Genomic DNA, 24,771 nt, shown 5'->3' on the forward strand with positions numbered 1-24,771 from the left:
TATTCTTAAAATATGAATCAAGTCCAATAAATAGTATAGTAGACCAATGAGATTTTAAATTCTTGTCTTTGATCTATGAATTCACTTCAAAGCCTCATATAATTTCTTCCACAGCAGGTGTTCAAGGAAATATCTGTATATTGTATTTATTTTATTTGCTCTGTTTTTCAAGTAAGTTTTTCCATATTATAACATGAATGAGTTACTTTCACAACTCATTATTATATCTTTCCACTTCTACCTATCTCGTAAAAACAAGTGAACAAATGGGAAATGGGTATGTAAGTGAGCAAAATATTTTGTTCTTTAGTTTTTGTCAATGAGACTTAGCTTTTCCATAATTTAGACTTCATGAATAATAAAATTAAAAAACCCAATACTAACCTAGTTTCATGTATACTAATATATGTTCTAGGTTTTCTATATTAAAATCAGAAAGACAAAATTAATTTGAATTAACTGCTGAAGAAACTCTACTCACAATGTAATTATAGCATATGTTCCACCATTAATCAAAAAATCATAGTTAATAACTTTGGGAAGCAACCTTTCAGGCACATGGCATGAAATAAAAAAGGTGATATTCTTTTTATAAATTTTAAAGGTAGCACTATCACGTGAAATACTCAAGAGTTTACAAGGGGGAAAAAAGGGGCAGGAAAAAAATAAAATTTATATGCACTCTATATAAGCATGTAACTCCTAATGAAACTCATTAAATAGAAACACATGATTTTTGCCAATTCATTTGTACTTTATGCTTCTTTTTAATAGAAATTAAGTTAGTCAATTAATGTACATAATGCAGTGTTTGTTTTCCAGTCTAGGTGCTTTTCAGCATTCACTTTTGAGTCTCATGGTAAATGGTACTCAGCATCGGGATGTGGTTTGATGAGTGAACAGGGTCAAGCATCAACTGTACTTAACATAGGACAGAAGGGGTTCAAGTTAACCTGCAGCTAACAACAGGGAAAATTAAAGAGAGACACAGACCTGCAAACAGTATCAACATGCATTATTAGGCCGAGATTCAAAGTTAACCCAACCCACACAGACGCCTTCTCAACTGAGAGCACACAAGGAGAGGGATGACTTTATCGAGATCCACAGCCATAGAAGTAAGGTTCATCAGGGCGGAATCCATAAGCTGTGGCAGGGCGTCCAAGAATGCCGACAGACTGGCCAAAGCCATCCATTCCAAGGCTAAAAAGAGAAAGAGGAAGAGTCAGTTATATTCTTCATCCCAATGCAGGTCAAGTAAGAGGCCTGGAGATTTACACCTCCGAAATTCTCTCTAGCAGCAAAATAACTTACGTGGCTGGCTATTATTATTTTTTCTTCTTTAAATTAGTACAGCCATAAAAATGTTTATTAATAACTGTTTAATTCTAATAACATGTTAAAAATGTTAAAAATCTCTGTCACCAGGCATCATTCAGGGCAAAGAGAAAGATCAGAAAAGTTTTAATAAATTACATTCATACATGGCTTATATGCCAGAATATGAAAATATTTTACATGTTAGCAAATATCAGTAATAGAATATGGAAATGCTAGGAAATGATAAAATTAAAACTAGTAGAGTTTTGCTATTTATAATAAGATCTCTATTCCATAGGACTAATCCACTATTAGTAAGGACATGCAATTGAGTTTTAGCAGTAATCTCTCACTCAGAACCAAATCATACAAGACTATGACTAAAGAAGATAAAGAATTTTTTAAAATTTGGAAGTTAGCCAGATTTGATATGCAAATTCTTCTTCTGACTCTTCAATGCAAAAAAAAAAAAAAAAAAAAGACTAAATAGTGCATGTTTTGAGTTATAGCAAGCTGATTATAACGGTAGATTGAAGTTACAAATGTAGATTGAAACATGGATAAACTATTACTTAAAAATTTTATCTAATAATAAATTTAGAAGAAAAAGCACTTTTAAAGAGTCAGAGAATTATTAAACACTTAGCAAAATGACAAGATACTTATTTTGCCAGGCAAATGTGGCAGCTCTAACATGCTCATGCATAGCTCATGCAGTGAATGCCAGTGAGCTTATTTCCAAACAAAAGAAATTATTTATAATGCAGAAATGTAAGCTTTGAAAAATAAATATATTTAAATGATTTAAGACTGAGATTATGCTAAATGGAAAGACACTTTCCCCTTTATCAGCAAAATCTCAACGATTAAAAAATATATTCATATAGGCAGTAACTTCCTCTTACAACATAAGATTATAAGTTAAAACACTTTAGAAGTAACTATTAAAATGTTAAGGTTTTAAATAATTTGTGTGCATGTGTTGGATTAGGACTAAATACTAAAAATAAAGGGCATATGTTAATAATTTATGTGAATCTACCTTGCAGGGGAATGGGATTTCTGAAATACAAGGTTTATGTTAGAATCTGTAATGAAAGATCCTGGACAGATCAAACTTTTGGGCTCCTTCTATATCAAAAATTGTGTCTGTTATTTCTAAAAGCTGTTTGAAATGTTTAAGTCTGAATTTTATTTTGAAATGCCAAAATGTAAGTATGTCCTTCCCACTTTGGTCCCATGAAAAAAAAGATTAAATTTTCTGATAAAGGGAAATTATTACCCTAAGAGGCAGCTTTAAAGATGTTTTAGAAATTAATGGAGTCCATGACTAGACACATCTGTATCAGTTTAAAAACAGGAAAAGTTGGCCATTGAAAAATTTTCCCTTGAAGCACTAAGGCTAACAAATACTCATGTAACTAAACAACTCTCAATTACATAAAGGATGGCTATATAGCCTGTGGATTTTAGCTCCTTTCCTTTTTCATCTTTCAGCTACTTCCTCCTTACATTTTAAAGCATCTCTTCTGAAGCTAAATAGCAGGAGACTTAGGTAAAACTTGATTTAATTTTGTCTTTATCAGTCTAGCAGCTGTGGTGAGACTACTTTCAAGAACTTGGAAACAAGAGGCATATGATTGATCAGTGAATATATATGCAAAAGTGCCTTCAAAACAGAACATCTCACAACAGAACAATATGACCGCAATTCTATCTAAAACGTGATGATGATACTGAGAAGCGAGTCTGTCAGCCATGTTGGCACAGAATAAGGAGCTCTTCAGAGGCAACGCTGTAGTAGAACCAACCCAAGCAACTCCTTGGTGTGACTTATAACATCATCAGGTCTACATGACCATTTTCACAGGCTTGTCCTCATTGAAGAAGGGGCCTCAACAAAGGTTCTGAGTCTGAAGTTATTATATATTCAAACTGCAAAGCTATTTTTTATTTCTATGACCAATAAGCAAATGTCTAATTACTCTTTCCTCATATGACCTGCCAACAAGACATTAAGTTTATCTGCCTGATAATTATACTTTCATTGTAAATTGACAAATGGATATTGTTTTTATGTCAGTCACATTTTTTGATAAGAATTATGTATCCCCATGTCAGTGAAAGTAAGACCAAACCTTGAACATCAGAGTTTGAATTTCCAAGCCTGCAGCTTTACTGTGATAAACTTTTATTTATGCACTCAACCCAGTGACAACACACAAGCCGATTTTTTGAAGTTCCATAAATACCATTTGGGAAAATTTTTCAAATAAGAGAATTTGAAATCAACTCATAAAATGCGTTTTTCTAAAATTATCCATCATGATCGAATTGCTGTTTAAAGAATATCTGAAACATTGTAACCAGTTTGGGTGATAACTCTCATGTAAGTCCTACATCCTTTTATATTATGAAAGATCAATCATATCCCTACAATTAATATCTTCTAAGTAAAATTAACTCTGAAACAGAATAGTTTGATTCTTTAGTCACTTATTTGGTTCTAATATAGTGGGGAAGTTAGACTTCTGGGGATGCTAAAACCTGGAGATAGATATTCTTTTGGGACATGTGGATGCTTTATTTTCTCCCTTGGCATAAAGATGTAGCCTTGTTAATGCTGAATCTGGTTCAAAACCAGGAGAGCCTAATGTAAGTTTTCCGAATAGAAGCAGATAGATTATATAAATTCTGCTGGAAAGGGATAGACACATGAAAATAAAAGGAAGTGTCACAGCAAAAACTGTCTTTTCCTAATCCACTAAGACTTGACTTAAGAGTACACAGTATTAAAGCCACTTGCACGCCGTCACCAGGGCCCTTGCGAACCAAGAGAAACTACTGTGATATGCCGTACCTGCTTTTGCTCTATGTGACCAACCTGCTTCAGACGAGACTTCGTGTATTTGGCTGTTTATATTGGAATTTTACCCAAACTTGCATGTGTGTTTCTGTAAGTAGGTATTCTCTTCCTGGTACCCTAACCTACATAAAAAGCTGTGTGTTCCTTTAGATTAGAATATGCCACCACTAGACCACGTTTTCTTTACAAGACTGATTATGTGGTGTCATTTCACCTTTACTTAACCTCAACATCCAGATATCATATTCTAGACCTCTCAATTAGAAAAATACCAAACGCAAATACTGTTTCTTGAAAATATATAATTCTAAAGAAAATGGCTACTGTTTGCTGTGGAAAGACACCTAGGAAAGGTAAGACCCCCTCCAATCCATTTGCTATTAAGTTTCATGTCCCAAGAACAATGATTTTGGGGTACTTAGAAAAAATAGTAAGTTCTTCCTAAGTAAAAATATATATTTAAAGTTCAAATTGAAACCACACCTAGGTTTTATTTTTAAACAATCATTTAGAGATCTAATTAGCATTCAGCAAGCAAAAGACTAAATTTTCTGTAATATTTACAAGGCTTCAGAATAAATTTTCAACAGCATTCATTAGAATTATAAACTTGAGATGATTCAGAGAGGGAGGAAAAAAAGAAATCCAGATATGACAAGTGATGCTTCACATGCAGCACATGACAAGGGGATGGCAGCCAGCAGGGAGTCCTAGGCACTCCGAGGCGCTGCTGAGACTTCTGTGCCAGAGAAGATGGCATTCCTGTAGAAACAGAAAAATCACCTACCTCTGGCTGTTTGTGAGGCTTAATTAGTGCGTATTTGTAAAGCACTTTGAAATCCTTGGGTGAAAAGTGCTGCATAAGTGAAAAGCATTATCATTATTTTATTAATGTTAGATAAAAGCAATGCAAGTTTTTTCTTCTTTGAAATTTCCACGTCAGCAAAACGAATGCAAAGCAAATCATGAATATGTTAGTGGATACTGCAGGAAAAAAAAAGAAGGATACACTCAAGTCAAGTTCTCTTTTCACAGACGCATAGTATCTTTGACTTGTAAACATTCTTAGAAATAATCTATTCTACCCTTTCATTCACAACACCTTTTACAGGGTCTATACAGTTCTTGTCATAACACTTCCATCATACTACACTGTCAAGGCAGTTCACCCCTTCTATAGATATATCAAACCATTAGAAAGTTCTTTATGATAGTGAGCTGAAATCTGGTTCTATTGGTCCTAGAATTACCTTCTCAAACCACACAAGAAGTCTAATTATTCTTTAATATGACTACTTTACAACTCTCATTTAATCAATCCTCATGACATGATCTCTAAAATCATTTGCTTTCTAAAGCATTTTGATTTTTTTTTTCCAGTATTTATCTTAAAATAAGCTGAAACGAAGGCAGTACTTATGTGGTCTGAAACCAGCATAGAACATAAAGATGAGATCCTGTTTCTGACTCTTCGCTAATATAGGCCCAAACTGTGTTGATCTTGAATGAAAATTTTAAGGTATCATTACTGCAATATGGCTTACATTGACTGTGTATGTGTACAACTGTGTGTAATATACACATGGACACACATGAAATTGATAACTTAAAACTACCATGTTTAATTTCATGTTTTTAGCTTGGGTCTTTCTTTGGGGATTCTGTTCTCCCTATGCTAAAATCTTTCATGACAATATATTTACAAGTAGGAAACAGTGATATATTAATTATCTATCTTTGTGATCTATAAGATAATACTGAAGGCTGGAATTCTTTTGGGATTGTCAAGTGAAAGGATTTAGCATTTTTTGGAGGAAACAGCTCCAGGATATTATAACACTGTATAAAATAATTTAGTAATAGTCTTCTAGAACAGCTCATTCTTTTTATTAATTACTCCAGTATACTGATCATAGAACCAAAGTCAGTATGTTTATCTTTCTTTCTAAGTAGACTGTAAATTTATCATCAGATAAATCTATATTTTCAGCTTAAGTATGATTTGTCACGGGAAGTTTATGTCTATGTCCTTTGTACATCCATCCATTCAAATAGTACATGAGTTTCTATAATGTGCTAAATATAGTGTTGAGAGTCAATGTTAAAAACAAAGGATGTGGTGCTTGGAAGGCAGTAAAATAAACAAGACATGGTCCCTGACCATGGACTGGCGGCAACTAACACGGAAACAAAATCGGATAATATGCTGTGTTACCCTAGTACATTTATAAATTACCACAGAGGAGAATAGGATCAAACATTTAATACAATGTGAGAATATACCAGAGGTTGTACAAATTGTTACAGGAGAATCTCAAGAACTACAAAGCCTTTATAGAAAACACTTTGCCTTTTAATGTATCTGTCACTTCCTGACATAGTAATTTGTTGTAAGCACCATGAATGGTAAGAACTATCTTATCTATTGCCTTCCCACTAGCATCTAATATTATTTCTGACATGGAATGGAATTTCAAAAAGCATTTGATTGCATGAATGGATGAATCTTAAAGGAAAAGCAGGATTTCACAAGTGGAAAGAGAAAATTCCTGGTAATGTGACAGCCTGAGCAAGAGAAAAGGCTGAAGAAGAGCAAACGATTTGCAATGGAAGCAGCAGCAGGAGATAAAAGGTAGAAAGAGGGAATTTTAAGACTGGATTTTGAAAGCTCTTCATATGCCACATGCGTGTGTCCATGCTAAGTCACTTCAGTTGTGTCTGACTCTTTGTGACCCTATGGATTATAGCCCTCCAGGTTCCTCTGTCCATGGGATTTTCCCAGCAAGTATACCAGAGTGGGTTTCCATGCCTTCCTCCAGGGGATCTTCCCAACTCAGGGACTGAACCTGTGTCTCTTACATCTCCGTATTGGCAGGCGTGTTCTTCACCACCAGCACCACCTGTGAAGCCCTCATATGCCACACTAAGAATCAAATACTTCTGGAGAATTGTCAGTGGTTTTTAAGAAGGGAAACAACTTACTTCTGTGTTTTAGAAAGGTAACTGGGGTGACAAGCAGTTGAGAAGCAACAGCACAGGGCACATTTAAGAGAATATTAAGGCTGTCCATATGTGAAGTACCGTTAAGTCTGTAGAGGCAATGGCAGAACTAACTATGATCAGATATGCTACATTTCATGACAAAAAGGTATCTTTTCTCTTTTGAAATGGATTTTTAAGCTATACCTTTACTATTTATTAACTGAGAATGAAGAGAAAGAATTTCAAAAATGGCCAAAAGTTTGAAGCTATAATTAACTGGAATGAAACATTTTTTACCCCTTTAATATGGGAATATGTTTCATCAAATAACTAAGAGGTTGTAGTACTCCATGTATTAATAGAAGAAATCAGACTGTAGAAGCAGTTTGTCTTTTTATTGAATAGGAAGAGTTGGGTTATTCTGGCACAGAGAAACATTTTTTTCTGGAAAGTCATATATATAGCAACAAGAGAAGTGTGGATTGAATGAGATAATGCCTATAAAACTATACCTAACACTTGTATGTTGTTGCTGTTGTCGTTCCGTCGGTAAGCCATGTTCGACTCTTGAGACCCAGTAGACTGTAGCCTGCCAGGCTTCTCTGTCCATGGGAATTCTCAGGCAAGAATACTAGAGTGGGTTGCCATTTCCTTCTCCAGGGGATTTTCCCGACCCAGGGATCAAACTTGCGTCTCCTGCATTGGCAAGTGGATTCTTTACCACTGAGCCATCTTTGAATACAATACAAATGAGCCACATTTATATGCATTATAAATAATGATGCATTATTTAATCAAAATCTAAGTGTTTGCAATTTACAGGTCTACCACTAGATGGAGAGCTTGCTTTATCACTGAGTACCACGTTTACAAAGTTTGAAAGCAAGCTTCATCAAATTTAAGCTTCTCAGCATATTTAACATTGACAGAATGTGGTTTCCATTGCTTTTTCATATAATTTATATCTTCAATTTATATATTTGATATAATTTATATATATTTAAGCAGTTGAATTAAATAGGAATCTCTTATCATTCATTTACAAAAAGTTTGTGAATGAGGCGGCATATGAAAAGAACAGAAGATGCTGATTGTCCTGGACACTGAAAAATGTACTGCATTTATAATGTTAAAGTACTACTGTCACAGGAAAGCTTCTAAAATTATCATTTAACTTGTCAATAACACTTTGTTTCTATAAATGTATATACAGTAGATAGATATTTTAGGTTGCTCAAAGGTGTTACTTTTTGTTTTTGGCTTGAGCCTTTGTATTATTGAGAAAATGAGTAGAGTGAAGCAGTCTTTTAATGAGTTTCACCAATATATGTAATTTAGCTGACACTTTCCATTTAGTTTTCTTTTAATCTTTTATATGCATGATTATCACCTTTTCCTGTATTCTGATAAAATTAAATGGCTAGAGAATCTTCAAAAAATCATATTCTTTGTGAAATCAAACTAAGTAATAGTTTTCTCAAAATTAAGGGTAAATGATAGTAGGAGTGGGAGGTTGTATTTAATGTATAAATTTGGAACTACTAAAAATTTTTTTTGGAAAAGACACCTGTCAGTTCTAAGGGGAAAATACCACCTCAGGGGCAAATCCTTTCAATTTCAATTTAGTTACTCTACTCAGATGCTTCAGATAAAAACCAATTTGTACTAATGATAGAGAAAGCATGTGTAAAATAGTCATTGATTTATTTCAAATTCAAAGAAGTTCCATTTCATGGACACTCTCCTAATATCATTCAATTTATACTTATTATACATCTTAATTTGTTATTTAACCCATCTACAAGCCTAGTTTAATGATTATATTTTTCATGTGGAGATATTACAGTTGGTACTTTTTCATATTATATTATCTAGCCCTTTTTATTTTTAAAAAACTTTTTACAATCTCATTTAGATTCTTATATTAACTCCAGTTCTTGGGCACCCTAGGTCTTTTGCCATTGCTTCTGACATTTCTTCATGACAGTTTCTTCATGAGCTTCATAATTTTTTACTGTGTTCAACTTTAGGTTTTTTTTTTTGTTTTTTGCCTGTCTGCTAGCTGTTGAGCTTGGGAACACTTCTACTGAGAGGTTCCATATTTATCATACATCAAGGTCCTGGGTTTCACTGTCCTGAAACCATTTGAAAGATAATTTCTTGACTTGGGGTTTCCTGAACTAGATGTATAGTATAAATTCTGACTCCACATGTTTGCATGGACCAAGTGTATGATTCCTCTCCCTCATGAGTGACTATCTTCCCCATCTAAGACCCTATCTAGGGTCTGAGGGCAGAAGACAAATTTTAGTTACTTTTCTGGGCTGGTGAATTAAAATCATCTAGTCCTCTTTTCAACTGAAGAGAAAAAGGCAGCTTGTTGAAGTTCCAGGCTCTATATAGGGAATTTAGAATTCAGTTTTATCTTTCTATACCATGTAACCTATACCTAGTTCAATATTCTTGTGGTAGTTCTTTTGTGTGTGTCATGTAGGGTTATATTCTACCTTTTCTATATCTATATAGGAAGGGGTACCCAAGTCAGGTTAGTTTACCATCTTGCTGGAGTCCCTTCTACTTTACTCTTATTAATCTGCTTTGCACATCAAAGGAAACAATTTATAAGTCCTATATTTCTGTGACTCAAAACTGGCTTTCTTGAACAGAACAATGACTTGAAAGAAATGACTGGAGCTGACAAAAGATATTTTCTTTTCTCTTATCTGTAGCAGTGTTGTAGCGCTCTAATAGGTGCCTCATAGAAGTTGTCAGATGTGACTGTGATGCTGGAGTGAATTCTTACTGAAATCTATAATGGTCTCAAAAGTTCTATAGCAATCTTTTAATGAAAGTATATCATCTTGTAATCTTTAACTTGAATTTCTTCAATTTAGTACAAGGACTTCTTGAAATTAGCAGTTCTATAATATCAAGTAATGCCTCAGTTCATACCACCAAATGTTAAGGGAACTTGCTGAGCTGCTTAAGTAACCCCTAGGTCAATAAACTGAGTCATTAGCACCTCTTTTAAAGAATTGTTTGTCTGTTACTGGTTCAACATTTATATAATCTGTCATAATACTTTGGTTTTTTTAAGGTACAAAAATTACTGCTGTAGGCTTAAAGTAGAAAGTTTAAGTAGCGATGTTTTCACAGTGATAGTTTGACCATACTGTCTGGTATCGAGTGAGTTAAAGCCTGAACACCACAGCTAATTACTATATAATGCTAACCTTAGTTGCTGGTTCATTTTGAGACTCTTTAAAATATGAACTGTGTATTTTACCCCTATGCACTCTCTTAATGATTTGTTTTTTTAGACTGAAATCACTTCCAGCCATCAGTTAGGCTCTTGGTCTCTACATATGCACTTCTCTAAGCACAAATATTTCTTTTTCCTATTGGTCTGCCAGCTCTGTCAGAGCAAATTTCACTTTAAACTAAATGCTATGATACTTAAAACCTCTTGGATTACTCAGGCTGCTAGTGTGATCTATGACCTTCCAAGAATGACAGCTGAACTTTCCAATTTGCTTATACTGCTTGGGGAACTAAAAGCACATGCCAAAGAGAAAAATGTTTCTGATGTTGAACAGAGAGGAGAGTTCTTGTTGGAGGTGGGAGCAGGAGACTATTAAGTACTGAAAAATACTAATAAGAAATGAAAAGAAACTAAACATGCTGTAAAGTCTAAGAGCGCGAGCGTAATTCAAAAGTTAATGCTGGCATTAAAAACTTTTTAGTCCAGTTAAAATATGAATAATGACCTTCAGTAACTGAAATTTAAACACCAACCAGAATCTTAGGAAGATAATGCACTATCAAAATGAACAAGTTCAAGAGATGGAACCAAAATGACCACAAATACCACACCTAATGGGCTATATCAACTCCCCATCATTCTTTATAAAACACACAGAAACCCGACATCTAGATATAATTGAAGAGGTAAGGTAATATCATATCTAATATGCATGTTACCCCTACTGACATATCAGTCTCTTCTAAATTAAAAATTAATGTTATGCTTCTGGTAAAACCTGGTCTACAAAGTCCTTAAATAAATAATACAGTTTGGGAATATTTTTATACAGTTTTGAAACTTTTAACTTTCTTTTACTACCTTTCATAAGAGGTACACAAATGTTAGTTGTAAAAAAAAAATCTTAAAAATCTTATCAAATATATGTTAATATAAAGTTTCCAATTTATGCCCTAGTCTACTTATTTATTTGTCTCAGTAATTTTTAGGCTAAGCAGCCTTCAAATTACCTTTGGCTAATAAAAATCAAGTGGTGATTGATAAAGACCTTTTTTCATAGCTAAATCAAATTAAGTAATATTTTCCTAAAATTGAGGGCACAAATATGGATACTAGAAACTATATTTAAACAAATTAAAAGCGCATGTTTTTAACTTGATTCTAAATGAGTTTATAATATCAAATATACAACGAGCATTTCCTTACATTATCATGACATTCTGTTTTTTAATAAGAAGATTGATTTATTCTTTAAATTCTATAGTGCTTTACAATTTTCAAGTTTCATACACATGATTTCCCATGATCCAATAAAAACACCTTTGCCCCCACCCGCATCTTGCCCCTCCCCCTCCCCCTTCCCTCTGGTAACCACTAGTCTGTTCTCTATATCTGTGAGTCTGCATTTTTGTTTTATTCACTAGTTTGCCGTATATTTTAGATTCTGCATAGAAGTGATATCATACAGTATCTACTTTTTTCTCTGTCTGACTTATTTCACTTAGCATAATTAAAACATATACTGGGCAGTGATATACAGGTATATTCAGCCACTAACTCAGTAGTTTCAGTAATCAATACAGGTCAGATAAATATTCAATAGTTATTTAGTGCCTTCTAGAGCACTTAATGGAGAAGGCAATGGCACCCCACTCCAGTACTCTTGCCTGGAAAATCCCATGGATGGAGGAGCCTGGTGGGCTGCAGTCCATGGGGTTGCTAAGAGTTGGACACGACTGAGCGACTTCCCTTTCACTTTTCACTTTCATGCACTGGAGAAGGAAATGGCAACCCACTCCGGTATTCTTGCCTGGAGAATCCCAGGGACGGGGGAGCCTGGTGGGCTGCCGTCTATGGGGTTGCACAGAGTGGGACATGACTGAAGTGACTTAGCAGTAGCAGAGCACTTAAGATCTCAGAACTTTACATAATACACCAATACTGCATTTAGCACTAGAAGAACAGGTACCAAAGTAAATCTCTACTCAAATTTTATAAACTCTCTTGGTTCCCGAGAATGCATTTATTATATTATAGGTCTGTACAAAAGAAGGTAAATTCATTTTCTACTTAGGTCTAAGGCTAATTTTCAGTTGTCAAGATACAACCTGATTGAAGCCATCCTGGTCAACCAGGTTGCAGTCTTGTGATGCTGAAACAAGGTATTTCTAATATTTTCTTCATAGGATGGGGCTAAGCACCTTTTGCAAGCACTGACAAGCAAATTCAGTGCAGACTGGAATGCAGAAGTATACAATTCTAAAGATTACTTTTCTGACTGTGTCCCCTTACTATATTTTAAATTGAAGTTATTATTTTCAAAGTGACATAAGGAAACACACTTTTTTTCTTTAATCACTGATGTAAATGGCATTTTTCTCCCTTGTGATTATGTTTACAAATTCAGCAAAACAAACTTAAGTATGAGCTTATCAACAACTCCTGCATTTTATTAAAGTTAGTGGGGTGCAATGACCTCAAAACCAGAATATCTGGATATGATTTATGTCTCTACTGATATAACTTGTTTCAGTCTTCATCTGTAACTTTCTTTGTCACGATTTTTCTTTTTTTGTGTGTGTGGTAAAATAATAATGGCTATCCCTTTTAACATCTCTCTGCCTTGAGATTATTGTATTTCCAAGTCTCTTACAAGAACAGTACAAAGACTCTTACAGCATGTATTTGGTGTTGTTATTGTTATGACATATGAAAATGATAGAGCCTTCCCTAAAAATACTTAAGAAATTCTGGCTCCTGCCATATAATCCAGACTGTTAAGAGATATTCTATCATACTTGGCATGCTTCTTACACATGCTTTCTGTTTGCCTTTACAGAGCTCTTACATAATTCATAAAGATTTATGCCAACACATAGGCAACTAATTGTTGTTGCACTAAAATAATGCCATGGCCAATCATATCTTTCTTTACCATAGTGAGACTGGACTGCTTATATAAATAAAATTATTCAATCAAAATCCTTCAGATGCTATGTCAAGATTGATGCAAATGATACAACACCTTTAGGGATGAATAATATGGGGAAAGTCTCTTTACACGCTTTTTCATCTTATTTTATATTCTGGGAGTTTATTTTGAAAGTAGTAAATCAAGGATAAAGTTTTTCGTTATTCCACACAAATCATCACTTCCCACATCGCATAAATTCCTGTACTTAGGTTTACTGCTATAGTGTTGGCTTTTCTTTGAAAAGGGCACAAGGTTATAAAAGTGTTTAGGGTGGGTATTTTCATTCTGTGATGTTCGCTGTCTTGGGATTGTGCCAACCTGACAATATGGGATACATAAGCAAAGCTGGGCAACTATGAGGAGAATTCTTCAGAGAGATGGGAATGTACCATAAATTTTTGAGATCACAGGCAGTACAGGGTTTTAAGTAGTATTTCCAACGGGCACATAGGTATATCTCTATTAGTTATTTCAAGTATAAAGGACAAGGAAAGATTAAAAATTGATTTAAAATGATGATGGTGCCCACCTGCTGATGAAAAATACTACTTCCTTCCCCCAGATTTTAGAAGAAAAAGGCAAGATGCAACTGTAGGATACTGACATAGTTTCTGTTTTCCCTTAGATTATACAGAGAATGAGTTGAGCTATATTCACCCAATATTTATAAAGTCCTTAAAATCCAGAAATCCTAAAAAAATAAAACATTTTGAGACTTTTAAGAATTACTGCTTTTTACTACCTCAAGAGATTTCAGCATGGAGTTTAAGCACCCATGTGAATACAGCTTTATGGGGTTTCTTGTATCAGTTTAAGTTACAGTTGTAATTTAAAAATTTACTTGCCTAACTATGATCATAGAAGCCTCCTCCCATCCTTTCACATTTGAGGGGCTCTAAATTAGCCACTTGAAATTGTCCACACAAATCTGGATTCCTTTTTAAGATTGCTTTGCCTTTTAAGTTCTGACAGGCCAATATAAAGGTGCTTTGTTTTTGGCTGGAAAAACCTGAAATGGAAAGATTTCTGAAACAGTGGGATGTATCAACTTTAGATAAAGCTAAACAAAAAAGACTGGCTTAAAAATATATTAAAGTATGTTATATTATTTGATACAGAATGCAGACTTATGTCCACAAAAGAGATGATATTCAGAAAATCATTAACTATGCTCCTCTCTATATATCTATTCAAAAGACTATTTAAAGCCTTTAATTTTGACTATAAGCACAAGAAAGCATTTGTTGGTTATGCCTCTCTAGTCTGAAATACGTAGCTTTTATGTAAAAACCAACATAGACATACATAGATTTTTACGTTCACCAATAATTAATGATAAAAGTATAAAGTTTAGAAAAATACTAATCATTCTTTTCAAACACAAAAACAAAGCATCATTTAAAAATAGATTCTACAGCAGAGTGTCACATTTGTCTCTCTGAAGTAGATCTGAGTTATATTTAGTTGGCAGAGCCGCTGAATACTTAACGAGATTACCAAGTGATTTGGGCTACCACTGAAAAACTTCATATTGGCCTAAAATTCCTACAAGTAAATGAAGGGGGTGACGTAGGATGAGATGGCTGGATGGCATCACTACTCAATGGACATGAGTTTGAGCAAACTCTGAGAGCTAGTGAAGGACAGGAAACCTGGTGTGCTGTCGTCCATGGGTTCGCAGAGTTGGACATGACTTAGAGACTGAACAACAACAACAAAATCTACAAGATTATAGTTCATAGTTAATCCCCTTAATTCCAGAGTTCCCTTCCATAACCCTCAATGGAGGCTTACTGCCTTTTTTTAAAAATGAGAAAATCTAATGCATTTTAACAAATCTAAAACTCTTTCAATTAAAAATTTTCAGAATTCATCAACAGCTATGATATCAGCATTAAAAAAAGATCAATGACTAAACTGTTTTCTCTCTTGTTTCCTTGGAAATATCTACCTAACCATACCTACCTCCTTCCTTCCCTATCTACCTTACTATGTAAAATGAAAGCTTTCTACTGAGTAAATCTTTGCTCATGAGATAGGAGACATCAGAAAGCAAAATTTACATCAAGCTCTTTGACACAATATCTCTTCAAATCTCACTATTCAAATTATGTTTTGTAGGACACTGACATGTTTCTAAAGAGGCGTTCTATTACATAGGTACAAAAAGTTGTTGTCTGAATCAGTCCCTCCAAAGTGCTTACTGTTATAATGAAGTAACTGAATTCTAGTGAATCATCAGACCATTAAAGAGCAGTATTATTAAACAGCCTATATAAAACTCAGGAGGTTGTATTTTAATAATAATGTAATTCTTTGCCAAATATTGCACTGCTTAGGTTAAAATGCAAAAATATTAATCTGTTTACTTATTTATCTAAGAAAATTCATCACAATATCTTTAAAAATTATTTTTATTTTTTCTGGTTTTGAAATATTATTAACATATAATATTGTCATTAGATTATCTTTTTTCTTCTGGAAGAAAATGTTAAAGGTATAATCTTTTGTTAACAGAAATAAGTTAACAAATAGCATGCTCTTAAAAAAGTGTCTATGATATTATGGTATTCTTCTCTAATGATTAATTGGTGTTGTCTAAATATTAAGGACAAGTAAAAAGTGTTTAAGACATTTATGTCATGGGGACACACACACACATTTAACCAAGGTGTGAGAACAATATAAACGTTGGCAGGAACATGTAGAAGACCACTGGTATATAAAAACTGACACTGTACTTAGTATTAATTATTTAATTATTTCAAAGCCTGATAATACTATTACTTTTAAAAATCTTTTTAAAGAGTGAAATAAAGAATAATAAATAGGATACTTTAAGTCATTTCAAAAAACTATATTTTAACTCTGAACTATGGATATCCTTTCTCAATGGGAAAAAGATTATTTCTTATTGATTTCTATCCTTTGAGCCCATCCAAGTGTTTCTAAATTAAAAAGGTTACTGAATAAAATAAATTTTAAATGTTAAAAATAAAACATTAAATGTACATTCTTACTTCTATTGTATTTTTATTCAATACTCTATAAAGTTATTTTCATTCATCATCACAGAAACTTTAAGTAAAAATTAAAAGTTTCTTTTGGAAATAAAATAATCTCCAATAGTATATAATCTGTACTTCTGATAAACTGATTATCAACAGGTCAACTAGATAAGACCCAATAATAAGAAAGTAACAAGATCAAAAAACCTTTTATTCATTTTAAGTATGTGGTAAAATTTGTTTCTACAAAACATAGGCTATTTGACAATGAAAACTAATATAAAACTTGTAATATTTGTTTAATAATACTGCTCTTTAATGGTCTGATGATTCACTAGAATTCAGTTACTTCATTATAACAGTAAGCACTTTGGAGGGACTGATTCAGACAACAGCTTTTTGTACCTATGTAATAGAACGCCTCTTTAGAAACATGTCAGTGTCCTACAAAACATAATTTGAATAGTGAGATTTGAAGAGATATTGTGTCAAAGAGCTTGATGTAAATTTTGCTTTCTGATGTCTCCTATCTCATGAGCAAAGATTTACTCAGTAGAAAGCTTTCATTTTACATAGTAAGGTAGATAGGGAAGGAAGGAGGTAGGTATGGTTAGGTAGATATTTCCAAGGAAACAAGAGAGAAAACATTACAAACTTCTTTTGACAATAATTTTTTAAAGCTAGAGAAAGCTTACATTCAGTATAGATGGTACTTTTCAGTATAGGTATATTCAACTGGATATGTGGTAGTGTAACACATGTGCACTAAGATTTTCTTAAGCATAACAGTCAAGGCAATCACCTTTATGTATACAAATTACTACAATTAAAAAGGCAGTTTTTTATGTTATGTAGGTTACTAAATTTTCCTATTTAGCTTAGGCTCCTACCAACAACTTTATATTACAAGCACATAATACTATATATACATCTTGATTATATATTTAATAAATATTACACATTGTGCATTTGAAATGATTTTATTTACATTTTAAAAAGATCACAATGGTTACTCTGGTGAAAAAATGGATTGCAAGAGAAGGTAAATATGGAAGCAGGGAAGTCAGGAGGCTATTTTGAATGGTTCAGGTGACAGATGATGGTGGCGTGGACTAGGGTACTAATGGTGAATATGGAAAGAAAAGGCCAAGTTTGAGACAGTCTAGTAATGAAAACAACAGGACTTGTAGATGATTTGCACTGGAGATAGTGGTAATAGTGAAGAAAAGGGAGGAACCAGGGGAAACTCTAAAGTTTATGGCTTGAACTTTGGTTGACAGTGACATTTGCTGAAGTGGAAGATTAGAGCAGGCACCTATTTGCATGTGGGAAACCAAAAGTTAAGTCTCATGATTTTACTAAACATTCAATTCGGTATATTAAATAGAAGAGAGGTATCAGATAAAAATACAAGCCTTTAGATAGTATTAACATTTAATGACATGGGATCTGGATGAAACCCTCTATCTAGGTAGTGGGTGCAGTTACAGAAGAGGGCTCCCCTAAATGATAGGGATAGAGAACAGGGTCGAAGTTCTATAGTAACCAGCATTTAGTGGTGAAAAGGAAGTGGCTTATCGAGCAGAGAACACTGGGAAGGAATGGAGAAGATCCTAGGAGGAAAGTTAAATGGGGTGCTTTGAAAGCTGAAAAAGGGCCAGTTTCAAAAAAGCAGGGCCTGGACATGTGTGTCAAACACTGCTGAGAGTTAAAGACGAGAACAGTCCATGGATTTGGCAATTTGAAGCTTATGAATGTTCTGGACAAAACTGGAGAAACAGAAGAGTGAATGGGAGTCTTTTGAGATGTACTGTACGAAGAGAAATGAGAAATGGGTAGAGGTTGGAATGTGATGTTGGGGCAAGGAGTTTAACTTTGGAGATTCCACACTGAGTTTATATGCAGACAGGAATGATTTAGTAGAAGGGAGAAGAATGATGACATGAAAGAAGACTTCAGGAAGGCAAGAAGGGATGGGGTTCCAAGTGAAATGAATCAACTGGACTTTGAAGAAAAAGGCACTTTCTTCACTGTAATAGAGGGAAGAGAGTGAGGTGGAGTAAAAGTAAGAATAGACACCTGGAGGTAAGGAGATAAGCTTGGGCAAGCTGCTTAACTCAATAAGCTTTGGTTTTCCTAATGTCTCCTTCTCTGAGTTGTTGTGAAGATCAAATTAGACAAGGGATATAATAATAGCAATTAGCATACTGTCTGGCACTCAGTAAATATATTTCAATAAATGCCACATTATCATTAATCAGCATATCTCAAATTATAGACAGATTTGAAACAACTTTAGAGAATAACATTTTAAATAATACAATTAGAATAAAGACTAAGTCTGTATGGCATTGAAGCCTGCATGTTTCTGTTCCATTCTAGCAATTTCATTTAAAATTGAACTGGATGGTTTACGTTATAGAAATGAACTTTTTGGAGCAGTTTCACTTGTTTAAGATTTTTCTTTCATTTTTTAAAGACCAACAAAAACTTTAAAAAATTGTTTTGTGCAGGGATTTTCTGTGAACTTTCATGTCCAGAATTTTGAATGGGTTATGGACTGTCTGATGCAGATTTAAAAGTAGTGGAAAAACAAAGAAGAAAACTACTTAACAGCCCCCAATACCCTCAAATACAGAGTCTAAAAATTCTGCTTTAGTTTCCATCATTTTTTTCCCACATGCAAACTTTCATGTTATAGTCTAACTGCACGTAGATAGGCTTATTTGGAAACACTAATTCTAAAAGCACAAGCTACAGTTTTAAAGTTCAACATTTCTACATTATATCAAATATCTTCTGAAAAGGCAAGGGTAGTGCTATACATCCTTTTCTCTTAAAATTTTCAAGCCATTCTTTTTTCTTACCCTTCTCCTCTTATTGGGGTAACTAACAGGCACTTTACCCAAAGTGTGTCCTCTGTTTTATCAGAAGATCTGACTCTACTTCCCCAATTTAGAATCTTATTCTGTGCTTCAACATATTTTTCAACTGTTGTTTTTATGACAGTTATATAAATCAATGAACTGGTATTACACACTGCTGATGAAAATAGAAATAATTTATTTTGTGAAAACAAGCGGCCATAACAGAAACTGACTTCATTGGTGAGAAACCAGAAGCAGATTTCTTTTATATATTTTAGAACATTTCATATTTATGTATAATGTGATCTATGTAAACATAAAATATTAATAAAATATATTTATCAACGCCCACCATCTAAATTGGCATTCTAAAAGTGAATTTCTTGACAGAGATAAGTTCCAGCTACCAACCAGTAAATAAGTCAGTAATAAAGATAATAAGTTGAAGTGAAAAATAAATTTAGCAACATATATTAACTGAATCAAATGATTAATGCTTCAACTGGGGGGGTTTCATTGTAGCAAAAAATAAATGTGACTTTATTGTACTTCACTATGAAGATGTATATGTTTAACAATGTATAAGATTCAGTTTGCTTAAATGTGATTTTGAATTTCCACTGATTTATTCAACAGATATTTATAGCATTTCCAGTATTTGTAAGGACCCATATAGTAAGATGGTTCGGTGGATACCTAAAATGATGTAAGAATAGCTCTTACAATGTAGAGGTCAAGTTTTTTGAAATCCTTTAAATACTATGAAATCTTCTCTGAAGTCAAAAGTGAAAAATAATGTTCTGACTTATTAAATAAACTCATTAAGTGCAAATTTATGTTGAAACTGAATATATAACATAATCCAAGAAATAAAAAAACTAGCTTCTTTATTTGAGGAGAAGGAGAGGTTTGAGCTTTCAAGAGCATTAAACTAGACCTAATTTGAACACTGATGGTAGTACATGTGCATGTGCAGTCACTCCCTCACCCTGCCCCTCCTCATATGCACACCTTTCTCCTCTCAGCTTATTAACATTCTAAATCTTTCTCCCAGGTTTGGCCTTGCAACCACTTACTTGATAAAATAGGTCACTCAGAAAGGAAGAACAACCAATAAAAGGAATTACAAAGACAACAAGATTAAACTGATTGCCCTGTTTTCATACACTGTAGCTGAAATCTCCAAATATGCAGTTGGCTGTGTTTTGGCATTTAACAGCATGCGATCAGTAAGGAGGAGGAAATTTTATTCTCATTAACGGTTGCAGATTTACTGCAGTGAAAAAGGGCTATGTAACTCGAGATGTGACAGTACAGAAAGATCAAAGCCTTGGACTGGAAACCAAATAAACCCTCTGGCTACTTCCTGCAAGGAAAATTCACTTTGGCAATGTAAAACAGAGCCCAGTTAAAAACTACTCTCAGTTTTATGAGCTGTCATAGCAGCTCAAGTGGTTTGGACCGGTTGAGTTTAGAACATTTTATTTCCTTGTTTTTGTCTTAGATACTTCTGTAAGCAGTTTTATAGACTTTAAAACACACACACACACAATAACAAATAAACAAAAAAAGAAACTCTTTTCTTTTGGTTGAAACTGAGAACGTAACCACTAAACTTATTAAAACAGGCAAGTCTTCATTTGCACATTCCTTTCTCATTTACTACAGTTTAATATTTTGCCATTAGATTTATTTGGCAATATACATTTACTTTAATAATTCATCTGTAATCTGTACAATCCCTATTCAAAATAAGTGCAAATCAGTTTACAGAACCCATATGGCTCATATCTGAGGGGTGAGCTATTTGTAATAGCACATCTGGAAGGTCTACGGGCAATATGGAGAATATGGGAATTAATTAACTTTACACTAAAAAACCTATAGGCTCTAAGTTTCATCTATTTTAAAAAATTATTTAAGAAAAAAAATTTGGTTCACGTTTCTAATACAGGGGCTTTCAAAACAATTAATCGTAAATACTTTAAATCACGTTGTTAAATCAATCAAAACACAGACAGGCTAGACAAACCGACCCCTAAGTTTAGGAGTAAGCTCAGATTCACTGGATTCAGACTTAAGGGAAATAAAAGATGACATGCTCTATTTTCCTTTCTCTTTTATTTTTCTGGAGGGGTGGTAGTGCTTATCAACCAAATTGCTTATAATTTAAAAATTCTCATTAGATTATAAATAAGCAAGTCTTTGTAATGTGTATCCTATTCTCTTAAAAAAATTCATTTTTTAAAAAAAATAAGAGCATTTTATTGGTCAAATTTATCATAAAAGCAGTCATCCATGCTTAAGGGCTTTATCCTTTCTTTTTAAATGTATAACTCATTTCTGTATATCTGTACAGCCAACAAAAATGCTATTAATACATATTAAAATGAATGAACTTTAACACTGGATAATCACACTTAAATGGTGGTGATATAATTAAGTTCCTAGTCATGACTGGATGAACTCCCATGTCATTTCTTCTGGTACAAAACTACACGGTAATTGATGTGTTAACATTTTTATAGGATCTAGTCATATTCAGATTACTTATTAAATTTATAGACTCAATTATACTGAAATTCTTCTCCTAAATGAAAGTCCCAATAAAGAGACAGCAAATTTGGTTTTCTTTGGGAGGATCTTTGGACTTTACACACAGCTAACATGCCTGCCTCCAAAACCCAAGCTCAGATCACCAGACTGAAAATTAACAAGAATTTGATGAGAGCAGTTCTGCAGCCAACTTCTCTTGCTTCTAAATTTCCAAAGGAAAGCAAATCACTTAAAATATTTTTTTCAAGTCAGTATAAATTTTCTAGGATAAAATATCTTCCCAGGTTTCCAGTATTTTAAGTCTTGATTTTTGGCTTGAATTTCTATATTTCAGTAAAGTTTACAATTTGCTAATGCTGATGTGTGATAATCTAATAAAATCTGGCCTTAAAAGTTATAGGCCCAATTTACTAATAAAACGTAATTCAATTTTCCTTGGGAAATGCAAATCATTAGTATCCAAGCAGTAGAACTGAATTGAATTCCTTTGCCTTTTTTAAGGTTAAAAAGTTTTCTCTATTAAAAAGGCTTAACAAAGAAGTCAACTAAGACTAATATATAAGGATTTACTTATAGGCATAATACAATAGCATCATGTATATAAACATTTACATTGGTTAATTAGCTAAATAAAAGATTTGCTGGAGACATTAATCCTTGTAGACTGAGATTATCCCACTCATTTCATCCTCATTTTTTGTTCAACTGGATTAATCTGTAGAGAACTTAATGAACTACTTAACACAGTTTAATGATAGTGAACTAGTTACTTGATGTGTTAATAAATTTTAGCAATTTGTCTCCAAGAAATCTAAACACCAATTTTCAGTAAACCATATACAGTGTATTAATTCAAAATAAGTAAACAATATACTGTATTGTACAACAAAATCTACATATCTTACTCTGAATTTTAATAACATTTACTCTAAACTTTCTAAAGCATAGTTCACTGTTAGACTAACATATCTGCTTGCCATTTGGAGGCAGTAATGGTGTAATACTAAGAATCTCTGAGCCTTAATTTCTACATTTGTTAAAACAGGGTCAATACTACTTTGCCCTATATACCTTACACACTGTTGATGATCAAATGAGACACATGATGAAATAAATGTTAGCTTTTTTGTTGTTGTTTAGTTTAGTTGCTAAGTCGTATCCAACTCTTTTTGCAACCTCATGGACCGTAGCCCACCAGGCTTCTCTGTCCATGGGATTTCTTAGACAAGAATACTGGAGTTGCCATTTCTGTCTCCAGGGGAGCCTCCTGACCCAGGGATTGAGGTGGATTCCTACCACTGAGCCTCCAGGGAAGCCCAAATGTTAGCTACATGCAAGTTATTAGTATTTGTATAATAAGATTTAGACAAAAAAAGTGCGTTAAATTTTATTCTTTGAAACTCTTAGAAGGCTCCTAAGACATTCCATCTTCTGAGATTAAAAAAAATAAATAACTGGCATAATTGTTGAGAGTATTTAGAGAGAAAAAAATGTAATGCGATTTAATGTAAGGACTGTGTTAGAGCAAGAGTCTCATGCTTAAGAAAACATTTGTTTGCACTGGTTTGCTTCTCTCATCAGAACTGTCACATAGCTATTGCCACTCTTGGTCTCCTGTTTTCACTATCCACTAATTAAACCATTTCATTACCTTAGATGGAATTTTACTTATCACAGAGTATTATTTCCTATAAATAGTTTTATTCACTTCAAGAAATTTTACCATGCATTTCTGATTGGTTAATAAAGATGGGAAGAACTTAAAATTATTTCTACTGGTTATACTTAGCTAAAGCAATTATTACTGAGCCTGAAATAACATGTTTATATATGCTAAAATAATGTCATTTGGACAACTGAATATAATTATAATAAAAATTTGCACAAGTTTGGATATGTTTAGATCAAATCATACACCCTGAAAAGGAGTAACTTTTAAAAGTAAACAGGATATTGTCTTATTACCCAAGACCATGGTTTAGATTCTGTTGTATATGTTTTAATCATGATTTAACAAAATTCCGTTTAAGCTGAAAAGCAATTCTTGCAAATATCCCAACTTCAATACAGCTAAGATCAAGTATTAGAAAACTTCACAATAATAACATTTATTCCACAATTAGGTAAGTGGATCTCACTACACTCAATGAATCTATTTTCTTTGACACACAATTATTTACTCAGTCTTTATCTCTGATTATTTCCTGAGGATAAATTCTTAGAAAAGAAATTACAGAGTTAGGGAATTTTAGGCTTCTGTTTTCTGTTACCAAATATAGTTCACTGAGGTTTTGTCCATTTAAATGCCCACAAGAGGTGTATCACAGAACCTCTTTGCTCCCATGTGTGGATATTAGCATTAAAAATTATTTTGCAACTGATAGGTGAAAATGGAAACTGGCTGCTTTATTTGTATTCACCATGACTGGAAAAATTACTAAAGTTAGAAGTTTTTTTAAAGACTTCATGAAGCATGTTCTCCTCTGAGAAACAGTTATAGGGAAAGAAATTAGGAACAAAAAAGTACATACTTAACAAAGCAGTGATTTTAATGATTATCTTTAAAAGTTCTAATAAGTATTTCATAATAATTTATTTAGTTCTTAAAATGCTGCGGAGCAAATGGTTGGTCTCAATATCTATCAAAGAAAATATTTCCATGAGGTTCTTTTCATTTCTTTTGATCCTTCAATATAATTTCTATACTACTGCCACAGTAATGAAGGTCACTAAAACTTATACTAGGAGAACAAATGGAAGAGTTTGGTTTATCAATTAAAACTTTGTAGAGGACTTATCAAATAAGGGATTTTATCAGCATATTTAATTTTATCTCAATATATGATAATTTCTCAATTGCCAAATTAAGGGCTGTAATATAGATAATAATTTGATTTATCTTTTGTATAACTGCTTTAACATAATATCCTATTATG

The 24,771-nt window shown here is 33.3% G+C and overlaps 1 protein-coding gene across 4 annotated transcripts in view; it reads right to left on the reverse strand.

Moving 5' to 3' along the window:
* Positions 1-743: 743 nt before the first annotated feature.
* Positions 744-24,771, reverse strand: part of KIFAP3 (kinesin associated protein 3) — a 150,829-nt gene continuing 126,801 nt past the window's right edge. For 3 of the 4 annotated variants that reach the window (XM_070768131.1, XM_070768130.1, XM_019976635.2), the window contains exon 20: positions 744-1,203. In XM_070768131.1, coding sequence (XP_070624232.1) covers positions 1,095-1,203 — 109 coding nt within the window. In that variant the 3' untranslated portion in view covers positions 744-1,094. Of the gene's footprint in view, positions 1,204-4,973; positions 5,043-24,771 lie in introns of all 4 variants that reach the window. The other variant, XM_070768132.1, reaches the window with a different exon arrangement.

Source organism: Bos indicus, chromosome 16, assembly GCF_029378745.1.
Source record: "Bos indicus isolate NIAB-ARS_2022 breed Sahiwal x Tharparkar chromosome 16, NIAB-ARS_B.indTharparkar_mat_pri_1.0, whole genome shotgun sequence".
NCBI classification, from domain to species: Eukaryota; Metazoa; Chordata; class Mammalia; order Artiodactyla; family Bovidae; genus Bos; species Bos indicus.